Genomic DNA, 22293 nt, shown 5'->3' with positions numbered 1-22293 from the left:
GACAGAGAGAGACAGAGAGAGACAGAGAGAGAGAGAGAGAGAGAGAGACAGAGAGAGAGAGAGAGAGAGAGAGAGAGTCAGGAGCCTTGGAAATGAAGTTACAGACAGATGTGAACTGCCATGTAGGTGCTGGGAATTAAACCTGGATCCTCTGGAAGAGCAGCTAGTGCTTTTAACCTCTGAGCCATCTCTCCAGCCCCGAGTGTTTGCCATTCTGATTAGAATAAAATATCCAACTAAAATGAAATAATTGAGAACTTCAATTCCTCACTTGCTGCCGACTCACATGATCACAAATGAGGGGGGGGGTTGGTTTTTTCTTCTAAAGTGTTGGATCTTGACAATGAAAAGGCCACAACCCTTCTACCCCAGACCCTTACTCAAAAGCAAGTGTGGGTGGGTTCTAACTTGGTCTTCTATAATGTAGCTATATAAGGTAATGAGGCAGGGTCTTCCCCTCACATGCAAGGGTGATCAGAAAGACAAACTGCATCTCCTAGCAGCTCACCACAGTGACTACTGAGCACACTGTAGGGCACAGGTGGGCTAGCCTTTCCTACTGGTTTACCACTTGGTTCTTTACAGCTCACTGTAGATACAAACAGTGTTTTGCTGGCAGTGTAAGCATAGTGGGAAAAGGTATCTGCCAAGTGATTGTGTAGGTGTATGGCAAAAGACCAAGTCACCTTGTCTTTTTCCTGATGTCAAAGGTGATTCCTTGGGATCCTACAGCTAGCCTGTCAGGGTCCAGTGCACAAGAACATCGCTTTGGATGTGTTGTTCTCAATTCTGCAAACAGAGTTTTTCCACAGTAGACTTGAATTCCATTACGTCATTCCTCCATGCACACAGAATAGATATGTCTCATGTCCTGGCAGGAGCCTTGCCAATATTATGTCATTCTTTTTAAAAAGAACTACTATTTCCCCTATATTATCTGGTAACCCTTCCGTTTCAGCTACCATTATAATTATCAGTCACTTAGCAGCAAAGTACTAGTGGCGTTTCATTTTCTCATTTAGTTCACTGAAGTCATCATTTTCTATATGCCTCCTTACATGAAATACACATCAAATGCTTTCCTTTGCTTGGAATATAAGCACACTAGTCCTTAAAAACACGAGAGGAAATGAATTACAAAAAATGCATTTTTTTAAACTATCAAAGCAGTGCTTAAAAAGAACAAACAGTTCCAATGAGAGTAGCTTAATAAAAAAATCAGCCAGGCATGTCAGTGCATGTCTGTAATCCTAACCAGTGCTCCAGAAGCTGAGACCCAAGGACCTGAGTTCAAAGCCAGCTTGGGTTGCACAGTAGAATCCTAAAAATAAACACATATACAAACAAATTAAAAAAAACATGAAGATCAAAACCACAATATACTAATGAGGTCACTCTGAAACATAGTCTACAGGGATGTCAACCACAGCAAGCTCCCCCAAAGGCCCTGGAGCTGTATATCCAGGTTCTTTAGCTGCTTGTGGTGAAACACTGACAGCTGGCAGAGGCTTCCGCTCCCCTCTCAGAAGTATCTGCCTCTTGGTTGAATTCAACACTTTCATCATTCAAACATAAAGTCTCAGATGTAGATGTAGGAGATGTGGAAATGAGTCAGTGTGTCAATGGCGCTGACATATGCCAGTACTAACAAAAGATGTGTTCCTCCCCCCATACACCATACAATCCCATTTGAAGAACTAACCACACAGACCACACAGGTATTGTTTTTTTTTTTTTTTTTTCAGTTAAATTATCTAGGGAATGTGAGGGTAGTGAGGAGTGCACCTTCTCCATTTGCAAAGGCTACGTGCACTTGCAACAGACCAGCAATGAAGATAAAAGAGTAAGGAGAGCCATGAGCTCTATCAGCAGACATTAAACACTTCAGAATCTATCTTCAGACCTTTGAAATGTTAGGTCTGACTCCTTCCTCTAGCTGTCTGTCTCAGTAGCACTACCTGCTAAGGAACTGTGAGATGGCCTGTCCACATGAGACCAATACTGAGTCCTGAAGAGGAAAAATATGAGATACAGGGAATAGGCTGGACTAGGCAGCTGCAGCTCCTGAATCCACATGTTGTCCCCACAAGACAGTTGGACCTCTGCACCGTCAAGCACAGTCCTTACAAGAGACACAGGGTCCTAAATGAGGAATATAAGGAATCAGATGGCAAGGGCTATATGATTGGGAATTAAACTTTCCTAGTTCCTAGAAGCCCAGGTTCCTCACCTATAAATTATGAATAACTGGAAATATGTTTATAATATATAGTATGTATGTATATGTGACATATACTAACACATATAACATATTCAATACATGGATATTATAACCTATATTAATGTTAAACATATATACTAATATATAATAAAGATATATTGTGAAATATAAAAAATGATGCTATAGATTATTGTCTCATCTCTGACATTTACCATTTAGTACTTGGACAAGACAACCTGTTAGAGCTTCAACTTTCTTATCTTATCTATAACAACAGTACTTATCAAGTAAACCTAGAATTTGCCCTCGACTGGGTGTGGTGGTGCCCACCTATAAGCCCAGGATTTAGGAGGCAAAAAGCAGGCAGATCTCTATGAGTTCTATGCCAACCTAGTCTACATAGCAAGTTCCAAGCCAGCCAGGACAATATATAAAGACTCTTTTCCCCAATGCCAATACACAGTAAACACTTCATAAATATAGCTTCTCATCCTAAGCAGTATTAGCATCCTTAGCATGCTGCCTCCTGAGGGCCATCTAATGAAAGAAAATAAAAGAAGAGAAAAGAAAAGAGAAGAAAAGTCACAATTTCCAGTACTTCAAGAGCTGCCTTGTCCCACCTAGCACTGACTGCCACCCATGAAGTCAAAGCCAGATGTGGACATCATAGGTCCTTTGTCATCCATCAGTGAAGAGCAGGGTGCTCAGAGCTCTAGTTGATGGAAGCAAATGCCCCCCCTTCCCCTCCCCCTTCTTAGTGGCCAAAGCTCTGTCTGCCCATTTAGAGTTTGTTTGATACAATCAGTTTCCAGGGAGATGCTGAGGCAAGAAGAGTCAGCTCCCCCTCCCATTCCATTTCCCCTTTCCCTAAATCTCTGGGACTTCTCTGTTCTCCTATCACGTGTCAGCATTGTGTCATAGCAGCCCTGTGTACAAACAAGACAGACTATTTAAATGCTTGCTCTGGTCTATATATCGACTTTCTCCATCCAGTCCAAAAGCTTTTCTTCCTCTTCATCTCTCATAAGCAAAGCTGGAGAAACATTTATAAACCTAATCTTCACTGCAATTTAAAAAATAGGATTTAAGAGTCACGGATTCCTTACAGAGAACTTGAATGACTGTACAGCTTACACTATGGCATCACCAATGTCGTAGTTATTGGCCACCAAATACTAAATTGACCACTCAAAGGCTACTGATAAATTTCCCCTCCTGCCTAGTTATACAACACCTTCCAGTATCAGAGCACCAAGACACCAACAGTGTGTATAATTTTCAGAATCGGATCTAAATAAAAATGGGATTTTAAAAAAAAAAAAGCAATTCCCTGTGGACATAGGGAAATGAAGTTCCCACTCACGTGAAACATGCCTGAGGTTACAAGTAAGACTGTAATCATCACCAAAAACCCATGGGCATGCTATGACTCAAGTGAAAGCAATCCAGAAACTTTTCAAATTAAGATGATTGAGTTGGGTTGAAATCTTCAGCCTCTCCCTTTTAAAATCTTGACAACCTGTTCCAAATCCAAATCAAGTGGAACCCAGCTGAAGGGACATCTGGTCCTCCAGAAAGTGTCTTAGCACTTAGAAGAAAAATAAAGATTAGAACAGATGAATATTGTGGCTGGAAAGACAAATGGGAGAGGAGAACTGGGCATATTAGAATCTTCTACCTGCAAAACAAACATCAATATTAGCACAGGAGAAAGGAGGCAGCAAAATGAGGCACTACCAAGCCAGTCTCCAGTTGAATATCTTGGACTGTCCGCAAGGCGAGAGGCACTGAGGATTCTTCCCAGACTTTGGTAGCAAAACTATATGTTAAAGTTTAAAGTCCAACCTAATATTGAGGAGCAATTTTCTAAGCCTTGGTGGACTGTGAGGTCACCTCATGAGTGAGCTATCATAGGCTCTCCTTGGACCCTAAAATCAAAAAACAATAACATATAGCATCTACTTCAACTCTAGCCCCATTATCCAGAATTACTATACTAAGATAGTGTCAACTTCTGCCTAGACTTGGATTTGATCCCCAGCATAAGTAAGTAGTAAAATATAGTGAGATAATGAAGTGAAATCAGTAGTTAACTGAAGTATTTTGTATATTAGAAACATATAGTTCTGAAGAATTCCTTTCAAACTCCTTAGTGCCAGGCACTGGTGGTATATGCCTGTAATCCCAGAAGGACCCAGATTCCAGGTCAGCCTGGGTTACTTAGCAAGCCTCAGTCTTAGAGCATCAATATAAGACTAGGGATGTCAGGTCAGTGCTAGAGTAGAGCACTTGCCCAATTCTTGGTACTGAGACACAAATAAATCATAAATAAGATAATAAAAGACTGAAACCAAAACAGAACAAAATCAAATCCAGTTGCTATTAGCAACAGCTCCAACAGTGGTGGTAATGGTGATAATAGAAGAATAACAGCTATAGTAATATAAATGGTAATTGTGATGCCATCACTCAAACAGCACCAGGTACTATTCTAAGTACTTCCTTTCTTAACATACACATGTGGAATGTGTGTGTGTTCACACATGTGTGCAAATACTAGCGCATGTGTGCATTATGTGTGTGGGTACTAGTGGATTGTGCATGTGTGTGCAAGTACTAGAGCATGAGTACATGGTATGTACAGGTATAGTGCACGTGTGCATATGTGTGTGTGCATGACACACACACTAACATCAGGAGTCTTCCTGGATCACTCCCATCTTATTCTTTGAGGCAGTGTCTGAAACCAAACCAAGAACTCACCACTATGGATAGTCTAACAAGCCAGCTTACATGGGGAGCCCAGTGCTGTCCGGCGGGGGGGGGGGGGGGGGTGGCTATGGTGGACTCTGAGGATCCAAATTCCAATCCTCACACTCACCTGGCAAACACTTTAACCACTGTACCTTATCCCAAGTCCAAGCATTTTTAAATATGTTCACTCATCTCACTCCTATGAGATGAGATGTTATTTAAGGTCCTGTTTTACAGATGTTTCAACAATACCCCTTTGTTGTTTTGTTGTTAATTCGAGGTATCTTTCAAAGAAAATATCTGGAAACATAAGGACAGGAAAAGCAGTTTGTCCAAGGTCGATCAACTAGAAGTGAGAGACCTGGGACTCCACCCAAGGATTTCCAGCTAGGAAGTTAGGCCTCTTGGCTCACTGTGCAGCCCTTACTGCCCTGTGCTTGGGAAAAGGAGCTAGAAAGGCATTATGATAGGAAGTTAGCCTTGCCTCTGCATGCTTGTGGTGAATTAATCCTTGAATTTTGCTATTTCCCCAGGACCCTCCCCAAACCCACAGTAAGGCGCTCAGCCTGTTTCCACAACCAAGAAAAGTCACTGGAAATGTGACCCAGCTCTCCCTACCCAGTTGTGACCAAGTCCAGCTCTATTATCGAGTTCACCTTTAGCATCTAAGTCAGAAGCTAGGGTGGGGGTGGGGGTGTGTGGAGAGGCTGGCTTCTGGGCCACATTTCCTGCCCAGTAACAAGGTCTTCAAATAGCCAAGGCTGCAGTCTGAGAAATTGCTGCTAGGAACCTGGGTCCAGGAGCTTGCTCTGGGAGCCTTGTTAAGAATGTAAATTCTCAGAACAGCCCAACTCAAGGAAGCCCAGAACTAAGGAAGCCTAGTAGTAGCAAAGTTTGTTTATTAACCTGCTGCACCCAAGGGAATGTTTTCTGAAAGGGTAAAAATTCCTGGCTGCTGAAAAAGAAAAATGAAAAAGAAAAAGCCTGTGGGAAATTTAATCACCAATGGAACAAAACCGAAAAACAAAGCCCTCCCAATGAGGATGTTGCCAGAGACAATGGGCCCCTAACGGGAGATGCGATTGTCTCCCGATAAGAATCCCCACGGGAAGTAGCTCACACTAAGAAATGCATTATTGCTATATTAGCCCAGGAATCTTTGTTCACTGGGCAACTGTGTGCAAAACCATCTGTTATGGCCCCTGGCTCCCAGTTTGCAAACGTGGCATTTACATTTCAAGAGGAATGTGAGAGAAAAGGGGGGGTGAGTATTTCCCCCGCCCCTCCCGCAAATACCTTTTTATACCGCCTAGGCTTGGAAGGGGAAACTCCCCCTTTTGATGAAATAGAACTCCACTGTGGAAAGGAGATAGGCCACTTCAATTATGCACACGCAGCGTGCCTGGCAGTCTGGTCCTAAAGCCACACAGGCACACCCCATTAGGGTTTTCACTTTCTTTGACCGGTTTAAAGAGGAAAATAACAAGAATAATATTAAACTGTGTTTAGGGCTTAACCTGGCTCTGCTTTCTTACAACTGTCTCTTCCTTTCTTCAAACTGATATGAAAACTGATGCTCCACACTGTGTAATGTTTAGCCTGAAATATCACCAGAAAAAAAAAAAGCTGTATATATCTTGATCTATAGTGGATGTGCATACTCCAGAATTTACAGAGACGTGCAATTCAGATTTGCATGTCATCCTGTATAGAATTTATACCACAATGCACTTTTAAAGGCAGAGCATGTCAATACTACTATCCATTAAATAAACTGAGAATAAATCACTTGCCTATGAGAACAGAGAGGCTATTCTTCCTCCTGTACATTCCCTTACCTCCAAAATACAATCCGTTTTTCTCTAAAGAATGTTCAAGTTCAAGAACCTGAAAGGGTCCTACAACGCTCCACTACTGCCAGTGTCTACAAACGTCTCCAGTGGAGCCTGAGGGGTCCGAGCGCAGAGAGAACACCTGTCACACTCCAAGCCTTCCAGCCACACATCAAAAATAAGAGGCCAATGACTCTTTCTCATCTGGTAGTGAGTTATCTGGATTCAAGGGACATGCCAGCCCCAGCTTTTAGCAATAGCGTTTGGTATTCTGTTTCCTTAACTCCGTTTTTAAATAGCCCTTTCCAAACCCTGAGGCGCTTTGATATACATGAAGAAGGTTGACCCTGAAAGGTGGCCGGCGGCCTGTGGCTGGAGCCTTCCAGCAACCGCCTCTGTAAGCAACTCAGCAGGTTTAAATCTGCAGCCCCATAATTCTATCACCAGAACAACAAAGGAAACCTGGGCTGCCCCGAGGGTGTGGATGGGGTCGCTAAGTGACAATCTGAGTAGTAAGTACTACGAAGCTCATGCTTGCTTGGTCATCCTCCTTTGAACTGTCAGGTCAAGGGGGTTTTGTGTCTTTTGGCTAAACTGACCTCCCACAAAGCATAATTCCGTTGAAATGGGAGATCCACGAGTGGATCACTTCCCCAACTCTCTCCCTCCACGCGTCCTGAGCCTAAAGACCGGTCGTTTCGGAATCTCAGGGCTACTGAGCTGCACCTGCAGATAGACATCATGAATCAGGATCGCCCAGCGAGCGCTTCCTGGACTGAGCCGAGAGCTCCAGTGATTTCCTTGGCCTTCCACCGAGCCATTTAAGAAGTGAAATGTGCCAACCTGCCCGGGTATACCGCCTGCTGGAGCCCACCCTGCGGTCTCTGGGGCAGCCTATGACCAGCTAGCGTATCTGCGGATAGTGCACTCGCAACTAGGTCTTTCAGGTTCCCCCAGGCTATGCTCTGCGCCAGCCTCGCACCTGAACGGGTGCCAGCACACAGTCAAGAGGCTCTCGGATGGGTATGAACCTCTGTAAAGACACTGCCAACTCCGCTCAGGAAGGACGAAGAGGGAGGCCAAGAGGTGAAATGTGGAGCAGAGAGCGGGACACCCTGAAATGCGGCTCCTGCAAGGACTCTGGAAGCTGGAGCCCCTGACGCGTTTGCAGCGCTTCCCATGGCAGCGCTTGCAAACCGAGCCGAGATTGCAAGATTGCGAGCTCCGCAAGCAGCAGGGATGAAGGCACAGGGGACCGCCTCCTGCCCCTGGGCGCACTGCTAAACCGCAGTGCCCCCCCTCCGTTCACGCCCACCACCCCGGGGCTCCAACGCCAGGGGAATTGCAGTTCGCTGGAGGCCACGGTGGATGACCTGAGGAAGCTGGCCACGAAAGGGAAGGGGGGGCTGGATCCGCGATCGCAGCCCTCCGGGCAACAGCTCGGGGCGCCCCTGCAAGGCCGCCCATCGCCGCCAGCACCTACCTCGATCCACTTTTGTGCCTCAGCAAAGGCAGGCTCCGGAGGGGGTTCGGGCTGCAGGGGCTGAAGGGCTTCCAGACCGAGAGCGGGGCAAGCCATCTGCGAAGCCCAGCGAGCACTGGAGCGCTTGGCCGCCGGGATGAGCACAGCCGCCTCCGCAGGAGCGCGCTCTCCGCCCCTTCCCGCCCGCCGCGCTCTCCCGCCGCCTTCCCCGCCCCCACCCCGCGCAGGTCCCGGAGGACAGCAGCGCGCACTGCCGGAGGACGCTGTGGCCACCTCAGCCTGTGTCGCCCGGCCTGACGCTCCGTCCCCTCCCCCAGCTAAAAATAACCTGCCAGGAGTGCCGGGCGTCCCTGTGGCAAGAACCGTGGGAGGGACTCGGCTGGTTACCCTGCATGTCCCGCCACAGGCCCAAATCCTATGGGGAGTGGGGGGTCGGGCTGCACCTGGGTGAAGCGGGGCGGGGAAACAGCACTACAGCGACCAGGCTGATGGACTTGCTGGCACCTGCTGTCTCTCCCAGCCACAGATCTGAGGCCAAGAGCTTCAGCCCTGCACCCTTAAGTATTCCAAGGCAGTCACCAGATCTTTATGTTAAATGAGGAGGGGACTCCAGCAAGCTACCTGGGCCCTAGTCTGTTGACTCAATCAAATGATTTATTCAGTTCCTATTATTTGCCAGTCACCAAGCTAGTCACTGGGGACTGACAGATGGGGAAGGGGAACATGAAAAAAAAAAAAAAAAAAAAAAAACTCTTAAAATTTGTGCTGGTTCGTTTTATGTCAACTTGACACACACTAGAGTTACCTGAAATGAGGGAACCTCAATTGAAAAACAAATGCCTCAGTAAGACCTGGCAGTAGGGCATTTTCTTAATTAGTGATTGACAAGGGAGGGCCCAGGCCATGGTAGGTGATGCCATCCCTGGGCTGGTAGTCCTAGGTTCTGTAAGAAAGTAGGCTAAGGAAGCCATGAAGAGCAAGCCAATAAGCAGCATACCATGATGGCCTCTGCATCAGCTCCTGCCTCCAGGTTCCTGCCCTAACTTCCTTCAATGATGGACTATGATATGGAAGTGTAAAACAAATAAACGCTTCCCTGGCCAAGTCGCTTTGTTTGTAGTGTTTCATCACAGCAATAGAACCCTAACTGGAGCATAAATTAAAGATCTTGCCTTCAAGAGATGCACATTTAGGCTGGATATAGCTGAGCTGAAGAATGCTTACCTAGCATGCATGAGACCCTGGTTTCTGACCCCAGCACTGAGTACAAGTGGTCATGGAAACACAGACCTGTAATCCCAGCACTCAGGAGGTGGATGGAGGCAGAAGATGAGAAATCCAAGGTCATCCTTTGCACACAGTGAATTTGAAGCCAGCCTGGGCTATATGAGACACCCTTTTCTGTATATTTCTCCACTATATATTCATGATATAGACATTCCCATGGGGGGGGGGCACAGACAGTAAGATGTTTGTAGAACGTGTTATCTGCTAAGATATGAGGAAATGGACTATGTCAAGGAGAGAAAGTGCTAGATGATTTTTAGTAGTCGGTTCATGTTGCTCCAGAAATGGCTTCACCCATGTCCTGGTGCTGTCAGTGGAAGACAAGCAAGCTGGCAAAGGCCTAGAGGAGAGAGAAGTAGAGGAAGAAATGGGGAGTTTATTCTGATGTCTCCCTGAGGCCTTGGGGATGGGCACCACTACTCTGAAGCAACAGAGACCTCCGCTCCATGGATCTTATCTTCTCTTGTCCCATCCCTCACTATACTATCCGGTTTCCCACCCTTGCCCATTTCCTTCCAGTCACCCCTTACTTTTGCTGTCAGTTCAACTGGGTCTCAGTAAGCTCATTGTGTTATGTAACAAAACTTTCCCTGGGAAGACGAAACCCACATGTCTATACTCCCCAGATATAAATAGTGTCCTCTCCAGATGCCTCAGTTGGTCTAAACCTCTCCTAGGTAGCTCTGCTTGGGTCTGCTTCTTCAGGGCAGCTGCTCTCAATCTGAAGTCTTTGAAGCTTGACTCTGCTCTTCTGAAGTTGGGAGGGCGAGCACTCAACTCCTATTATTTACTCTGATGGGGAGGAGCCTAGTGAAACTGGTCAGTTTCAGGGACTTCCTAAAAGCATTTTGAGTTGGTTACCTTCCTACTTAAGGAGCCTCCTGAAGGATGCAATGTTTCCTTTGCAGAAGAAACAGTTACAATGCAACACAGTGCTCTTTGATCCACACAAAGCACACACTACTGCGCATTGTGCTCCAGGTTCCCAGCTTTGTGAACTGACACCATGCCGGGGTGGGTCTTTGTGATGCATCTGTCTTTGAGTCATTTCTGCAACTGTAAGTAACTCCTTACCCATGTCCTTGTGAGTAACCCCAGTAAAACTTACTGGTTTACCAAGTTGGACTTTGGGTTTCATCTTGTCTGTCATAGGATTCCAATAGCTGCTGGAAAAGAGGTGAGTAAGGGTGGCTGGAGGTAGGCAATATTCACTGAACCTAAGTCTGTCCTTTGCTTATAGTCTGAATTTAGTTTGGGTCCTATTCTTCCACTACAACACTGAGATAGAACCCAAAGCAGACTTGAAATTGCACTGTTCTCTGCTTGGGAGGCGGGTGGCCTACGATGTATAAACTGTGAAAACACTTATATGACCCTTGAGTGGAGCCAGGCACAGTTCTCACTGCAATACAAATAGGTGACCAGCCTAAACTTTATTCTAGCTCTGTCATCATTGCTGTGGGGCAGCCAGGGACTATGAGGAAGCTAGGATATAAGCTCAGACAGTCCTCTTCCAGGCCTGCTGTAACAGCATTCCCAGCTTCCTTTCCACTCCTGTTCAAACTGCCTTAAATTTGTCCCTCAGTTTCTTCCTGTCAAGTGAAGCAGTCAAGCCACCCAGCAGCATCATGGACAAGAACAAACATGGTGACTAAATACAAAAAGACAGACACTTTCTAGTTCATAGTGCTTAATAGAGGCCAGCAGACCCTTGCATCCTGCCATCCAAAACAGAGGGAAAGGAAGATATGCAAAACACAGATCTTAAAGAGGACCACTAGAGGGAAAGGGCTAAGGGAATGCAGTCTAAAAAGGACCTTGTCTCCAGGGAGAAAGACACCAAGGTAAACACAAGAGCTTATAAAACAGCTCCAATATACCGGCAATGAACTGTCACCATGGACTGCATGGTAAGTAGAGGGAAGGGAAGCAGGTGACCTAGACAGCATCTGGTATTCAGACTGGTGACCAAGTCAGTGTGATAGTGCATGCCCATAATCCAAGCACTGGGTGGGCAAAGGCAGGGGACATATTGATGCCAGCCTGAACTATATAGCAAGACCCTACCTGTAAACAACAAAAGGTTGGTGCTGCAACTCGGTAGTTGATGGAGGATGTCCTTCTGTATATATGTTTCTCTTATTGGCAGTGTATATGAAATGGAATTTAAGTTTTTTGTTTTGTTTTGGAGACAGGTTTTCATGTATTCCACACAGGCCTCCACCTCTCTGTAAAGCCAAGGATGACCTTGGATACCTGATGCCCCTGCCTCCACCTCCTGAGCACTGGTAACACAGGTACCACCATGCCTGGCTTATGCCTTGCTGGGGATCAAACCCTGGGTTTCACAAGTGCTGGGCAAACTTTCTGCCAAGTAAGCAGCATCCTCAACCCTTGATTATGATTTTAATTGTATTTCTCTGGGAGCTAATGACAATGAGTATCTTTTTAAGTGAATATTGGCCACCTATACATCTTCTTGGGAAAAGCATCTATTCCTTTTCTTTTATTTTTTTATTCCTTTCTTTCTCTTTACTATTTTTGTTGTTTGTTTGTTTGTTTTTTAAATGGATCATTATATAACTGAGTCTGCCCTGATATTTATGGTGATCCTCCTGCCTCAACATCTCAAGTACTAGAAGTACATGTCTGCAGCTCAAGGCCTGACTTTTTTAGCATTCATTAATTGAATTCTCTTTTTTTATTTTATTGTTGAGATATAAGTTCTTAATATATTCTAGATACAAATCCCTTATCAGATATATGATTGCAAATATTTTTCTCCCATTCTGTATGTTGAATTTTCACATTTTTTTAATTTTCACTTTTAAAAAATGTATTTTACTTTTTTCTATGCATGTATATGCATGTGTATATGCAGGGGGCCCAAGGAGGCCAAAAGGGATGTCAGATCCCTTGGAACTGGAGTTACAGGGGTTTCTGGGTTGCCCAGTATGGATGCTGGGATCCAAACTGGTCCTCTGATAGAGTAATGAAAGTTCTTGACGCCTTAGCCATGTCTAGCCTTAATTTTCACTTTCTTTGTGGCATCCATTGAAGAACAGATGTTTTCCATTTTTTGCAGTATAAAATGTCCATTTTCTAATTTTGTTGCTCAGGGTTTTGGTGTCATAACCAAAATATAATATATTAACGGAAGCCACAAAAGTTTATGTGTCTTTCAAAGAGTTTTATTGTTTTAGCTTTGGTACATCCGTAGTTCTCAGTAAAGCACAGATTTTAAAGTCAAGCACACTTAACAGGGTAGTCTGGGTCTGTTGAGGAGCAGAAACCAAAGTGTGTTTTCAGGTGTGAAGACCTTATGAGGAAACTGTCTTCAAGTAAAACTGCAGAGGGAGTGCGTAAGCACTGAAAAGGCCTAGTGACTTGGAATGAAAAAGCAAAGAGCCAACACAGAGTATACACCTACAATCCCAGAACTCAGGAAGGTAGACAGTGCAGAATTAGGAGTTCAAGGCCACTCTTGGCTACCTAGAAAGTTTGAAGCCAACATGAGCTACATAAAACCCTGTCTCAAGAAAGGGGCGGGGCCAGTCAGCAGAGCCATTAGGGTGCCATGCACTCCAAACACAGTTCTACAAGCCTGTCAGGAGGTCCTTGAGCCAATGCCAGCTGGCAAAAGTCCAGAATTCCAAGAATGGGACAGCCTTAGTGTCCCTGCCATTCTCAGTAACTGACTAGAAACACTCTGGGGTCTCAATGCAGTGTACAATGATTTCAAGGCAGAACAGCTGCAGCCCTTGGTCTGTGATGTTTGTTAAGGGGCACATTTCATGGCTACCACGTTTAACTCTGAATCCAGCCCTGTCGTTCATTATAATACATTAACTAAAACATCATTTAATCCCTCTGTCCTACAAGGTCTCAAGCAACCTAGGCTGGCCCAGAACTTACTATGCAGCCAAGGATAACCTTCAACTTGTCATCCTTCTGCCTCCACTCCCCCAGAGCTGGAATTATAGGCATGTGCCACTATGCCTGGTTTAGGCAATGCTGGGGATTGAACCCAGTGGTCTACAAATTGAATTCCATCCTCAACCCCTAATTTTGTTTTTGAAACAGGGTTTTACATGATCCAAGCTGTACTCAAACTCATTATGTTGCTGAGGTAAACCTTGAACTGCTGATCCTCCTGCCTCCATCTCCCAAGTGCCAGAATTGCAGTCTTGTAACACCAGGCCAGTATATGCAATGCTAAGGATTGAATCCAGAGCTACATCTCCAGCCCCAAGTCTCAATTTTATTCATAAAACACTAATGTTCTTAGATGCCTCTCAAAAATAAGTGATTAATAACAATAAATGTGATAGCAGTATATATTAAGATAGGTATAACTAATGAAATGCTTGGTTTTTAATTAGGGACTTGCCATGAACTGGAATCACCAGAGGAAACAGTTTCAATTAAGGAGTTGTCTAGATTGGGTTGGCTTTTGGGCATGTCTGTGGGGGATTCTATTGATTGTCAGTTGATGTAGGATGACCCAGCCCATTGTGGGCAGCACCATTCCTTAGCCAAGAGTGCCTAAACTATGTAATACAGGAGAAAGCTAGATGAAAGCACTGAAAATGCAAACAGTGTGGGTACATTCACTTCCCTCTGCTTTTGACTGTGGATATGATGTGACTTACTGCTGAAGTTCCTACCTTGACTTCCCTTCAATGATGAACTGTAGCACAGAATTGTAATCCAAATAACCTGTTTTCTCCCTAAGTTGCTTTTGGTAAGGGTGTTTCATCACAGCAACAACAACAAAAAAAAAAGAAAAAAAGAAAAAGAAAAAAACCACAGAGGAAATACTAGCATATAAAATGAAGCAGATAAATTGGTTGTCACAAATTTCAAATTCCAGCATGTTCAATATTTGGAAGACCTAAGGTAGAAAACAAACAAGTATTTACTAAACTTCCTGCTCACCAAGGTCTGACTTAAACATCACCTTTGTGGTGAAGACTTGCTGAGCCACCAAGCCAATAGTAGTCAAGTCTCCTCCCTGTTATCATAATGTGGTACTTTACACTATAACAAAATAGGTCTGAAGGGTCCTATGGGAACCCCACCCCCAAACAACCCAGGCTGTCATCAAGACTACAGGTTACTCTTCACAAACTGACAAGGCCATATTGCTAAAGACAACACCTACACAATTCATCCAACATGGAGAAGTCCAGTGGGTGACTACACAGAGACTTCACACCTATGTGCTAGCATCTTTGGTACAGGAAGGTACTCAGCACCCTACCAAAGGAGAAGTGTAAACACCAACCCAGCCACAAACCCTTTGATCAATAATGGTGGCCCTCCGGCAGGATATGCTAGCTCAGTTGTGGAACAAAGCTTGTGGGAGTAAACAATCAAAAACTTACTTGACTTCAGGCTCACTCCACAAGATGGAACCCATACCCTACACTGCTGAGGTGACCAAGAACCAGAGACTAGATAGCTTTGGGACCTAGGGTAAAACTAAACACTACTGTTCTGTTCAAAGAACGAAGCAATGAGATGATATTCTGCTGTATTCATAGATCAGTGCCTTGTTCAGCCATCATCAGAGAAGCTTCCTCTTGCAGCAGATGGGAACAAATACAGACAATCTGCAGGAGTGAGAGACCTCAAAAAACTCTGCCCTAAATGAGATATCTCCATCGAATCCTTCCCCTCGGGGCTCAGGAAACCCCGTAGAAAAGGAGACAAAAAGATTGTAAGATCCAGAGGGGAGAGGAGGACACCAAGGAAACAAGGCCCTCTAAATCAGCATTATCAATGAACGTATGAATGCACACAGACTGAGGCAGCATGCACAGGGCCTGCACAGGGCCTTTGGGTATATTTTATGGCTTCTAGTTTAGCGTTTTATTGTTGTGTGTGGTTTTTTGAGACGGTGTTTCTCTGTGTAGCAGCTTTGGCTGTCCTGGAACTTGGGATTCCTCAATGTGAGAACAAGTAGGTCTCTGTGTCTGTATTTGTTTCTTGTGCCTTCTCTTGGGCTCTTTTCCTTCTGTTTGTTTTGTCCTATTCTGATGTGTTAGCTTTTGTTTTATCATTATATTACTTTTTATCTCATTTTATTATTATTCCTTAGAAGCCTGTTTGCTTTCAAGTGAGAGACAGAAAGGGGACAGATCCAAATGAGAGGAAAGACAAGGAGGAACTGGGAGGAGCAGAGGGAGGAGAAACTGCAATCAGGGTATATTATGTGAGAAAGAAATCTACTTTCTTCCTTTTAATTTATTCGTTGTGTGTTTCACATTATGTATCTCGATCCCATTCATTTCCCCTGTCCTTGCATATCTTCCCTCTGACCTTGCAAACTCCCCCCACCCTGGAAAAATAGAATAAAATTAAAGAGAAAAATAGGGAAAAAAAGAAAAGTCTCATGGCAGCTAAAGTGTGACACAGTGAGTCACACAGTAAACCCTTTTATCCATATATCTTTCCTTGCCAGTGTTCATTGCAAAGAGTCATTGGTCTGGTTTGAGGCCTTTAGTTTCTGCTACACTATTGATGCTGGGCCCTCACTGGGACTCCTCTTGGATATTCTGTTATTGCCCTGTGTTGTGGAGATCCTGCAGCTTTGGGTCTGCAGGGCCAGCCCCTTTGTGTGTTCCTGAAGATCATAGATGGATGCCAACTCATAACCCTGCTTCTGGGCTTGGGTCCTTGCAGAGTTGGTCAGGCTGCCAGCTCTCCCCAGTCCTCACCACCAGGATGAGCTCTCCAGCATTGCCCCAGCTAGTTCACCCTTGCAGCAACGAGCAAGGGGCGGAGCCAGTTCTGCTTTCACAAACTCAGTGTGGGCTCTCCCACATCTGAACCATCTGGACCAGCTCTACTGTGTTGCCCAGACAAGGTGCAGGGGCCACTCTCCTGAGTGATGTAGCTGGTGAGGGGCATGGCCATCTCTCCCACCTGCCACAGGGGATGGGAGAGGTCAGCATCTCTCTCCTGCCCATACCCCCATATGGCAGATGAGGGACTGAGCCAGATCATTCACACTCAAGAAAATGGTATATATTAGGGGGAAAAAAATAGGTCTGTGGACCTTTAAGGAATTTTCTAAGAAATACTCTGAATTCTTCATTGCTTTAATTTTCATGACTCTTGAAATTAATTCTTTTCATAAGAAAATGTGAGGACAGCAATTTCCTTTCCTAAACTATGATACACTGAATAATTTTCCTACTACAAAACTCCTACAAATATTGTTTATTCCAAAACATGTAATAATATTCACAACTGACCTGTGAAGAGGTGAGTAGAAACCCTGAAGAGACAAAGTGAGAAAACATGGAGACAGCAGGGAGCCCTTGACTGCCCTTTGACAGATCTGTGGCAATGTCACAGCTCAAAGGCCTCACCCCGGCTTAACTACTAAACCATGATGCTCTGAGCCTGGGAAATTAAAAATGAACCTCCTGTGACCACAGGTAAACATAAGTACAATCCACTTTATAGACGGAATATACATGATCATGGTCCAAGCACCTCCCACCACCAGGCTAAGAAATTCATTTGGAATGTGGCCTAAAACCAGGTGTTTGAGCACATTCCTGTAATCCCAGAACCTGGAAGGCTGAGGCAGGGGGATAGTAAGTTCAAAGTCTATGATGTGGCTGCTGAAGATTATACCCAGATCTTCTCAAAGAACAATAGACACTTTTAGGAGCTGGGCCATCTCTACAGCCTACACACACACACACACACACACACACATTCTTCTTATCACTACAGTGTATATATGATGCTGCACTGTTAGAGGTATAGTAGAAACCATTTCTTCTCTGAGACTGGTACTCATGGCTTAGCAGTGTGGATGGATGGTTGGACTGGTGGAGGACAGTGACCATGTGAAATTCAGTAACAAGTAACCTGAACCACTCTACACCGAAGGCCAAATACACTTCCTACAAATAACAGGTGTCTGTGTGTTATGTGTGTGTGACTTAGGTTTTCTCGTATGTGTGACAAGTACATGACAGAAGCAACCAGAGGGAGGAAGAATTTCTTCTGGTTCATGTTCCAGTCCACCATGATCAAGAAGGCAGTAGAAATGGATGGCAGAGACCCCTCACATCTTAGACAACCTGAAAGTTGTCCTTGAATGGCTGGCCCTCCTGCTGCCGCTTCTGTAGTGCAGGGATCCATGTGTGCAACACCACACCAGTTGCTCGATTTCAGGACTGGCCAGTTTCCTGTGTTCAGTCACAGTAATAGTTTCCCACCTTAAATGCTCCCTGGATCAATAGTTCTCATTGAACCAGTTTGTCATTCATGTCCTTGTATTTGTTCTGTGTTGTTTTATGCCAGTTTTGTCGCTGTCAGGTGTCAATTCAGCCATAGGGATCTGAGAAAGTCTGTGGCACACAATTCCCACTAGAAATGTACAGTATAGGAGTAAGAACATGCATCGGCCATTAGGAACACTTGCAGCTCTTGCTGGGGATGCCTGTTTAGTTCCTAGCACCCATTATGATGGTTCTCAACCACCTATAACCCTTCTGGAGATTCAAGGACCTCTTGTATCCTCCCAGGCACCAGGCACTCATACTGTGCGCACACACACCTGCAAGCACTCACACATGTACATACAAATTGAAGAAACAAGTATTTATTCAAGGTTTTTTTTTTCATATATTACATCCCTACTGCAGTTTCCCCTCCCTTTCCTTCCTCCTCCCTCCCCTCTCCCAGCCCCTTCCCTGTCCATCCCCCTCTACCTCCCTCAGACAAGAGCAAGCCTCCAAGGGACATCAAACAAATATGGCATAACAAACTACAATAAGACCAGGCACATACTATCACATCAACGCTAAACAAAGCAACCCAGTAGGAGAAATGGGTCTCACAAGCAGGCAAAGGAGTCAGAGACAGCTCTCCACCCCCACCCCTGATCCCACTGTTGGGAGTCCCACAAGAACACCAAGCTACTCAACCATAGCATATATGCAGAGAACCTACACCAGACCCCTACAGACCCCTGGTCTCTGCAAACCCCACGAATCTCAAGTCAATTGATTCTGTGGGCCATGTTCTTGTGGTACCCCTAACCCCTCTTGTTCCTCCCATCCTTCCTCCCCCCCCCTCCACAGGACTCCTCCAGCTGCATCTAATGCTTGACTGTGGGGCTCTGTATCTACTCCCATCAGTTGCTACATGAAGTCTCTCTGGGCTCTTTGATGAGTGTTCTGCTAGGCTCCAGTGCTAGAACACTCTACAGACAGGACAAATTGTAATTTGAAGGCTTTGTGGCTGGGTTAGTGTACTAATCCCTCCACTTGAGGCCTTACCTGTTTACAGAAGATGACCAGCTCAGGCTCCATGTCCCCCATTACTAGGAGTCTGTGCTTAGATTCCAAGGAGTTTCTATTGCATTAGGTTTCTACCTCACCCCTGAAATGCCCTCCCCCAATTCCAGTCATTTCTCCTAGTATTTTCTCCCTTCCTCTTCCCCGACCCCAATCCCTCCTGTCCACAACCCCACCCACCTCCAGTCACCTGCAAAATCTATTCTACTTTCCCCTTCCCTGGGGGATCCTTCCATTCCCCCCCCTTAAGCCTTGCTTATTATTTGACTCCTCTGGGTGTGTGGATTATAGCATAATAATGTTTTACTTTACAGCTGATGTCCCCTCTCACTCAGGATGGATTTTTTCTAGATCCATCAATTTGACTGCAAATTTCATGATGCCATTGTTTTGAATATCAGAGTAATACTCCATCATGTGAATTTACCACATTTTCTTTATCCATTCTTCAGTTGTGGGATATTTGGGCTGTTTCCAGGTTCTGGCTATTATGAATAAAGCTACTGTGAACATAGTTAAGCAAGTGTCCTTGTGGTAGCATCCTTTCTTTGGTCATATGCCTAGGAGTGGTATAGGTGGGTGTTGAGGCAGATCAATTCCCAATTTTCTGAGAAACTTCTAAAGTGTCTGTATAAACAAATATTTTTATTTATATAATTTTATTGTTTTTTTGGAAATTACATATTACACCTTAATTGTACTCATTCCCAGTCCTTCCATGTCTGCCTTTCACCCTTGTAGACCCCCCAAAGAAAAATCTTAAAAAGAAAAATAATAACAAAAGAAAAGAACATTTCACTTCTCTATCTTTCCCACCTATCACATGTTCATTTGTCATAGTGGCCTTGGGAACTCCATGTGTTACACCCTTTTGACCACTGAGCTTTATTTGTAAATGTTCATTGCAGTGAGTTGTTGTTCTGGTTCAAGGCCTCTGGCTTTTGGTACACCATCAATACTGGGCCCTCACCAAAACTTCTCTAGAATATCCTGCTGTTGCCCCAAGTCATGGAGACCCCGAAGCTATGGCTTCACAGTCCCTTCACTCTCTCCACCAGGTCATAGATTGGGTAGATGTTAGAATGGGGCAGCACATAGCCCTGGGTGGGGGCCTGGGTGGTAGCTGGTTTGGTCAGTTGGGCCCCTACTGGGACTGCCTCCCTCAGGCAATGATGTATCAGGGCCCGCTTTCCCTCACCCAGGCTATTGGGCTAGTTCTCCCACACAGATGTAAGATCTGGAGGCAGCGCTCTCTTGGGCAGGGCAAGCTTTCCTATTTGTGTGGCAGGTGAGAGAGCAGTTTGCCCAGGGCAATTGAGGGTCTCAGGGACAGCACTCTTGTGCCCACGTCACTGGAAACAGTTCGGGGGTTGGCGGGGGGTAACCATCTTGCTGAGGTGGCTGGCAAGGGGCAGGCCACTGAGGCCACTGAGGCCATCTCTTCCATGGCCCCAATGGGAACACGGGCCACGGACATCAACACAGATCCTGCTGTGGCTCTACCACAGACACGGCCCCAACTGGTAGCATAGGCCACCCATACCATCCTGTTCCTCACCACCATCACATCTTTAGTTCCACTTCTCTCCACAGCACATGATCTGCTCCTCTTCTCCTTCTCTCCCGTTTCTCTGCCACATACCTGTTCATCATAGTGGTGCCTGCCCAGCCGAGCTGATTGGCCGACTGATTGTAAACAGATACTTTAAAAAGTGGCCGGGTGGTGGTGTTGCTCGCCTTTAATCCCAGCACTCAGGCAAAGGCAGAGGCAGGTGAATCTCTGTGAGTTCGAGACCCCTGCTCTACAAGAGCTAGTTCCAGGACAGCCTCCCAAGCCACAGAGAAACCCCGTCTTGAAACCCTCCCTCCAAAAAAAGAAAAGAAAACAGGAAAGAAAATATACTGCATTGCCAAAATAATTTGATTCAGTCATTCATTGCATAGTTATGGGGACTGAGACAAACGTCTTGCACAGGCTAGGCAACATCTACCACAGAACAATACTCCCATCCCTTGTTTTCTGTGCTTTTTATTTGAGACAAGGTCTTGCTGAATTACCCAGGTGGGCACTGAACTCAGTCGCAGTCCTTGAACCCAAGACACTCCTGGCCCATGCTTCTGAGTAGTCACGGTTGCAAGCCTGCACTACCAGGCGGCACTCTTGTACAGCCATGCTTGTAGCAAGAGCTTCAGTTTTGACAAAGACTCATCAGAACCAAGTCCTCCATTTCTGATTTCCCCTTGTCTACTGATGAAAAGAATTTCTCAAAGACCAATTCCTTACTTCAACCTTGCTTCTCCTCCTTCCCTAACCCTTACGCTATCCAACCTGGGTACAGGCACTGAAGGGTGTGGCCATAGCTCTACCCAGAGCCTGGTTCACAATCTTTTTGTCACAGCAGCTAGAGACAGGCACAGCAGATGATACCGGTATTCCTGGAAGTCATTCCTAAGCCAGACCCGCAGGAAATAACATACCCAATCTGCTAAACCGCGGACACATAAATACATCCATACTTTATGTAACCCAACTCAATTTCCCCTCACCCAGATTCCCCAAATACCCACAGCCATTTCATCACCACCAGGCACGAGGGAAATTATGATGAAAGGAAAGTCTAAGAGGCAAAAGACCGCAGTAAAATATCTTTTACAGAGATATATGGCTATTGAAACATTCTGACTGCTCCCTCCACCCAGGGGCAAAGAGGATGGCAATTCTGGTAGGAGAGAGGAAACAGAAATTTGGTTAATCCACGTCTAGATGACAGACACAAGTGAGTTCAGATTCTGCTCTATGTTTTTTGTTCATGTCTTGTGGTTCTGTGGCTCAAACTCAAGGCTTCACACACACGAAACAAGTGTCTCACCACGAAGCTAGGGCCTTCAACCCTCTCCTACCTTTAATTCAGAAGATAACATGGCTCTCCAAAGTGGTTTATTCTTTACTATTTAACTGGAAATTCAGAGAAAACATTTATTTGTAATGCATTTTATCCTAAAAGAAAACCATACTGAGGGCTGGAGAGATGGTTCCATAGGTAAAGCTGTTGCCACACAAGCTTGATGGGCCAAGTTCAGATCCCCAGAATTGGTATAAAGGCCAAACACAGTGGCATATCCACCTGCCATGTCAGCACTCATGAAGAAGGTGGAAGGGGGAGGGGAAGAGGAGCATCTCTGGAAGTCCTCCGGCCAGCTAGCCTAGCACACACAGCTGTGAACAAGAGACAGCCTGCCTCAAGTAGGAAGATGGGGACTAACACCCAAGATTTCTCAGGGCCTGGTGGGTAGTGTTGCCTGCCTCTGATCCCAGCACACAGAGAGGCAGAGGCAGACTGATCTCTGTGAGTTCAAGGCCAGCCTGATCTACAGAGTGAGTTCCAGGAC

General features: G+C 45.3%; 1 protein-coding gene across 1 annotated transcript in view; it reads right to left on the bottom strand.

The window, feature by feature from the left end:
- Limch1 (LIM and calponin homology domains 1) overlaps window positions 1–8386 on the bottom strand; it is a 314380-nt gene extending 305994 nt beyond the window's left edge. Inside the window, exon 1 of the mRNA XM_035452755.1 lies at window positions 8291–8386. Within this exon, the coding sequence (XP_035308646.1) occupies window positions 8291–8386 (96 nt within the window). The remainder of the gene's footprint in view (window positions 1–8290) is intronic.
- Window positions 8387–22293: the final 13907 nt, after the last annotated feature.

This window comes from Cricetulus griseus, assembly GCF_003668045.3.
Source record: "Cricetulus griseus strain 17A/GY chromosome 1 unlocalized genomic scaffold, alternate assembly CriGri-PICRH-1.0 chr1_1, whole genome shotgun sequence".
NCBI classification, from domain to species: domain Eukaryota; kingdom Metazoa; phylum Chordata; class Mammalia; order Rodentia; family Cricetidae; genus Cricetulus; species Cricetulus griseus.
This window is presented reverse-complemented; position numbering and strand designations above follow the sequence as displayed.